This window comes from Fukomys damarensis, unplaced genomic scaffold (assembly GCF_012274545.1).
Source record: "Fukomys damarensis isolate Sample0158 unplaced genomic scaffold, DMR_v1.0_HiC HiC_scaffold_14, whole genome shotgun sequence".
In the NCBI taxonomy this organism is placed as follows: Eukaryota; Metazoa; Chordata; class Mammalia; order Rodentia; family Bathyergidae; genus Fukomys; species Fukomys damarensis.
Genome location: NW_022900926.1, coordinates 52,640,230 through 52,646,229, shown reverse-complemented (window position 1 = coordinate 52,646,229; position 6,000 = coordinate 52,640,230). Strand labels below are relative to the sequence as shown.

Below are 6,000 nucleotides of genomic sequence, written 5' to 3'. Positions count from 1 at the left end.
CTGTTTTATGGATTCCATTTCTTTCCTATGTTGAGCGTTTATTTTTTCCATTTCTTTCTTATGCTGGGCCTTCATGGCTTCTATCATGGTCCTGAGCTCATCTATTTTTTTATCAGTTTCTGCTCTAGAGTCTCGAATCACGTCTTCCATATTGCTCACTATCTCTGTGGTTATCTGGGAAATTATTTCTGTTTTGAATTTTTCCAGAGCCTGATTGATCTGTTTTGTTACTTCCTGTGCTTTGAGTTCAGGGTGTCCTGGTGGTTCACTATCGGCCTTTTCATCCTCATTTGCCCTACTGCTTGCCATTGGTAAACTGGAAGTCTGTCCTTGTGTCTTGCTTAAGTGTTTTCTCATTTTAATTTTTGTTGTCGGACTGTCCTTGGTTTAATCTCTGGATTATCACCCAAATCTTCCTGATATAGTTGCGCTCTAGCTTCTGTGTCCTTAATGACCCACAGACATTCTCATCTTCATAACATCAGAGAAAACAGCTCATCAAATCAACGGCAATGCTTTACCCCAACTGATACAATCAGCAACACATTAAGATCAAGCACAACTTGGACACTGACCACCTGTGGTAGTCACTAGTCTATCACCCTTAAATCATTTGAATTAAATTGAAATCAAGAAGCAGTCCAGAACATGTCTGCAGTGAACAAAATTTCAATATAGTGTATTTACCATTTAATGGCTCAGACAGAGCGAGGATGCAAGACCCCTGATCTCAGTTAGCTGATGGCTGAACCCCATGATGCTGACCTCCGGCTGCAAGGCCCAGATTGAGTTCCTCAACCTTCTGAATGGTTGAACTCTGCAACGTTCTATTACAGGTTTCCCACGCCCTTTCTTTAAAGATGTTCAAAGTTGGGAACTCAGAAAAATACCCTTGATGACCACCTCTTTCTTTGCAGAGTGGGTCCAAAGACTGGTACAGTCAGGAGGGGGGGCTTATGGGGGTTCAGGGGTGCCCACGCGGCTACCTTCCCGGCGCTTGAGTGATGGCTGCTGGGTCGGGAGCAGGCATGGTTCTCCTTCCCGCGGTGGATCGGGGCCCAGGCTGCCTCCCGGCGCTTGAGCGATGGCCTTGAGTTCTTTATATATTCCAGATAATAGTACTTTGTCTGAGGAGCAGCTGGTAAAAGTTTTTTCCCACATTGTAGGTTGTCTTTCAGTTTTCTTAGTGGTTTCTTTTGCAGTACAGAAGCTTTTTAATAAGAAGGGATCCCAGTTGTTGATTCTTTGTGCTAGTTCCCGTTCTACTGAGAATTTGTTCATAAAGTCTTTTCCTATGCCAATGTCTTCAAGAGTTCTGCCTAACTTATCTTCCAGCAAGTTTAGTGTTTCTGTTTTAATATTTAGATCTTTAATCCACTTGGATTTTAGTTCAGTGCATGGTGAAAGATAAGGTTCTAGTTTTAATCTTTTGCAGATTGAAATGCACTTTTTCCAACATAATTTATTAAAGAGACTTTCCTCCACTGAGGATGGTTGGGTACATCTGAAGTTGTTTCTGTATCTTCCTATCCCACTGATCCTCAGGTCTTTTTCTTTGCCAGTACCATGCTGTTTTTATCACAGTGGCTTTGTAGTTTAGTTTCAAGATGGGGATTGTGATACCTCCTACCATGTCTCTGTTGTCTAGAATTGCTTTAGTTATTCTAGGAGTTCCAAATGAATTTTTGGATTATTTTCACTAGTTCTGTGAAATATAGTGTTGGAATTTCAGTCGGGTTTACATGGAATCTGTATAGCAGTTTTAGTAGTATGGCCATTTTCACTATGTTGATTCTTCCTACCCAGGAGCAGGGGATATCGTTCCATTTTCTTATATCCTCTTTGATCTCTTTTTTTCAGAGTACTATAGTTTCAGTGTAGAGGTCTTTTGCTTCCCTGGTTAGACTGATTCCTAGATGCTTCATTTTTTTGGATGCTGTTCTGAAAGGCATTATTTCTCTAATTTCTCTCTCAGTGAGTCTGTTATTTGTGTACAAGAAGGCTACTGATTTTTGAATGTTGACCCTGTAATCCAGCTACTAAGCTGAAAGTGTCAATTAAGTCTAGGATTATTTTGGCAGAATTTTTGGATATTCTGTGTAGAGTGTCAGATTGTCAGCAGGTAATGACAGTTTAACTTCTTTCTTTTCTGTCTTTATTGCTTTTGTTTCTTTCTCATTTCTAATTGCTGTGGCTAATATTTCCAGAAATATATTGAACAGGAGTGGTGATAGTGGGCATCCTTGTCTTGTTCCTGATTTTACTGTGAAGGTTTTCAGTTTTGGCCATTTTTTTTCTCTCATTGAATTTATTGGTACATTTCAGGTATATAGTACAGTTATATTCATAATTGGGATCTTGTACCTTTACATGACAGGTCTTGGTTCTCATTTTTTTCCCTTGCCCCTGCCCTCCCTTCACCCCCTCCTCCCTTCCCTATTTACAAAAACTTTATTTCCATGTTTTCGTTTTCTCAGATTTTCTTTTCCATTATTTCCTTTCCCCTAGCTTCCCACTTCCCCTACACCTTTAGCCCTTTTCTTCCTATTTCACATTGTCAATTATACCATTAGGATCTTATGTACTATTATAGTTTATTCACACCAGGGAAACTATTCAGTATTACACATGCATGACTTATTTATTTCACTTAACAGTATATTCTCAATATGCATCCATTTTCTTATGAATGACTCTAATTTCTCATTCTTTTTTTTTTCTCCTCATTGAGTTTATTGGTACATTTTAGGTATACAATACAGGAACATTCAACATTGGGATCTTGTACCTTTACATAACAGGTCTTGGTTCTCATTTTTCCCCCCTTACCCCTGCCCTCCCTTTACCCCCTCCTTTCTTCCCTATTTATAAATACTTTATTTCCTTTTTTTCATTTTCTTATGTTTATATTTCTTTACCCTTATTACCTTTCCCCTACCCTTCGTACTCCCTCTATACCTTTAGCCCTTTTCGTCCTATTTCACATTGTCAGTTATATCCGTAGGATCTTACTTAGCATTATACTTTTTCACACTAGAGAAACTATTCGGTATTTATACATGTGTGAAATTTATTTCACTTAGTATATCCTCAATATGTATCCATTTTCCTATGAATGACTCTAATTTCTCATTATTTGTGGCTGAGTACTATTCCATTTTATAGAAAAACCACATCTTCTTTATCCAGTCTCCAACTGATGGGCAAATGGGCTTTTTCCAAGTTTTAGCTATTACAAACTGTGCTGCTATAAACATGAGTACACATGTATCACAGTGATATAATTCTTTGGAAAGATACCTGGTAGAGGGATTGCTGGATCAAATGGAACCTCTAATCCTAGTTCTTTGAGGTATCTCCATATTGATTTCCATAGTGGTTGCACCAGTCTGCACTCCCACCAACAATGGAGAAGGGTTCCTTTCTCCCCACAACACGCTAACATTTGTTATTGCTTGATTTCCTGATACCCATTCTTTCTGGGGTGAGGTGGAATCTCAGTGTTGTTTTCATCTGCATCTCTTGAATGACCAGTGATATCGAATTTTTTTTGTATATTTACTTGATGCTTTTACTTGTTTGTCTGAGAAATGTCTGTTCATTTCAGATGCCCATTTTAGAATTGGGTCTTTATATTTGGGGGGGATGATTGTTTTGAGTTCTTTATATATTTTAGATAATAGTCCTTTGTCTAATCATTGTGCTCACCATTTCTGCGGTTATTTCAGAAATTACTTCTGTTTTGAATTTTTCTAGAGCCTGACTGATCTGTTACTTCCTGTGCTATGAGTTCAGGGTGTCCTGGTGGTTGATTGTCAGACTTTTCCACCTCTTTCCCCCTAGAATTTGCCTTTGGTTAACTGGAAGTTTGTATTTGTGCCTTGTTTAAGTGTCTTCTCGTTTTTATTTTTGTTGGGCTGTTCTTGGTTTATTTTCTGGGTTAGAACTTTGCTCTTCCTGTTTTACCTGCTTTTTAGGTTTTGAGTCTCTAATGACTCTGAGACTCATTTTCATATCAGAAAGGACAGCTCATTAAATCATTCAAAACCCTTTTGCCCAGTTGGTACAATGAGTAACACAATAGCTTCAAGCACAGAAATTGATCATCGGTTGTAGTTATTATATTGATCTATCACCTTTAACCATGTGAATTAAAATTGAAGACCAGCCCAAAATATGTTTATGGTGAATAAACTCTTCAATATTAGCAACTTTACCCTTCAGGATGGGGACTTAGAAGGAGTTGGGAGAAGAGGAACAGATAGGTAAAAGAATAGGAGAAAGTTTCAAGTGAAGCCAAAGGACACAGGATGATCACTCGAACTCTAGGAAACTATTGAAGAGGGAAAGACAAGAGTGCAAGAACAAAGGCAAGACTAGAACAACTTAACAGTAATAGGGAAGCTATAAATTGTACTCACTTTCCTTTGAAACTATTGACAATTGAGCAAAGGAAAAAGAAGAAATCTGAATTAGGGCAGGAACAGGAACCAAAAAAAAAAAGAGAGAGAGAGATGAAGATGTCAGGAAGCAAGAGACTGGGAAAAAGATGAATGGAAGAATTTGCATAATGGGAAAACATAAAATTTTAATAATAGGAGGAAAAGAAAGAAAAAATTTTGAAGAGCCTCTTTCATTTTGTATCTGTGCTGTCACAGTAGATAATGTGGTCAGCATTCTGCAAAACTAAGTCAGTTACTCTCAGCTAGCCACTCGCAAACCCCTGAGATTCAGGCTGAATTCTGGCTTGCAAGGCCCAAGTTGAGCTCCCTGACCTCCTGCAGGGTTGAACTCTGCAAAGTTCTAATGCAGCTTCCCGTTGGCCTTCCATGAAGATAGTCAAGTTCTGATAGAAGGTGTTCATCCCTCCAACTTATCAACTGCGGAGGTCTGGTGTGCCTTTATTGCAGTTGTTCACTTCCATTCTATCTTCTGGAGCTCAGTAAAATGGCCTTTATGACCACCTGTGCCTCTGCAGTGTGGATCCAGGTACACCAGCACAACCAGAAGGCCTGAGAGTGCGTTGGGGTGGTATGCTGCAGAGGTGCCTGCACAGCTGGACAGTCCTCACTGGTCTGCTCTGATGAAGGCCCAGGGTGCTGGAGGTCTCATTTTTTTCATTTTTTAAACCTGCTAGGGTTAAAGTTTAAACTACTCTGAAAGAATAATATGACGTACTCAGATCTCTAGCTTTTTTGTAGCTTTAGGTTGACAAAATGCTCTTTTGCAGGTGCCAGCATGTGCCCTTTGGAATAGTGCAGGGAATGAAGACCCGCAGAGGAGAAGTCACTTTTCTAGAAGATGTCTTAAATGAGATTCGACTAAAGATGCTACAGAACATGGCTTCCATTAAGAGTAAATCTACTTTTTTTGTTATTAATGTCATGCTTTGGGGGGGGGTTCGACATTTGGGCAGTGTTGATTTATTATTACTGTCCCTCTACTGAACTGTCACAGACTGTGTCAAAAGTAACTATCACTAATTTTAGGTGCCCGAGTTTTTAGATGTACTGCACAGTTATTCATTTTATTAATCTGAATTCATATAACCTTGGTGTTCTTTTGGTAGACAGCTTTGTTATTATTCTCCTGTAATCTGAGTCCTCATGTGAACGTTCTGTATTATAAATTGGATATGTTTCAAATTCATATCTTTGTTTAACCTTCATCCTTGAAAAAATAGGTAGCCGCTATAGCTAATGTCTTAACAAGGAATACTTGTAAGAAAAATGTATTTATATTTCTTCCCTTTAATGTAAGCAAGGTAAATGCATTTTATCATATAAGTTAACCTAAATTAGTGAAGTAAAGTGCCAACTTTGAACTTGTTTTGGCAGATTTTTGTCTTCACTTTGATCCATGATTGGACATGGCGTTATGCATTTAAAATATAGCTGCTTTTATCTGTTTCAGCAAGTAAACAACTTGAGAACCCACAGGAGACTGCAGAGAGAGTTGGGCTCGCAGCACTTATTATTCAGGTCTTTTAAGACTCCTTCT

General features: G+C 38.7%; 1 protein-coding gene across 3 annotated transcripts in view; it reads left to right on the top strand.

Moving 5' to 3' along the window:
* Rars2 (arginyl-tRNA synthetase 2, mitochondrial) overlaps positions 1 to 6,000 on the top strand; it is a 104,282-nt gene that overhangs the window by 68,761 nt on the left and 29,521 nt on the right. For all 3 annotated transcript variants that reach the window (XM_033763379.1, XM_010633274.3, XM_019208827.2), the window contains exons 14-15: positions 5,231 to 5,355; positions 5,914 to 5,981. In XM_033763379.1, the coding sequence (XP_033619270.1) occupies positions 5,231 to 5,355; positions 5,914 to 5,981 (193 nt within the window). The remainder of the gene's footprint in view (positions 1 to 5,230; positions 5,356 to 5,913; positions 5,982 to 6,000) is intronic.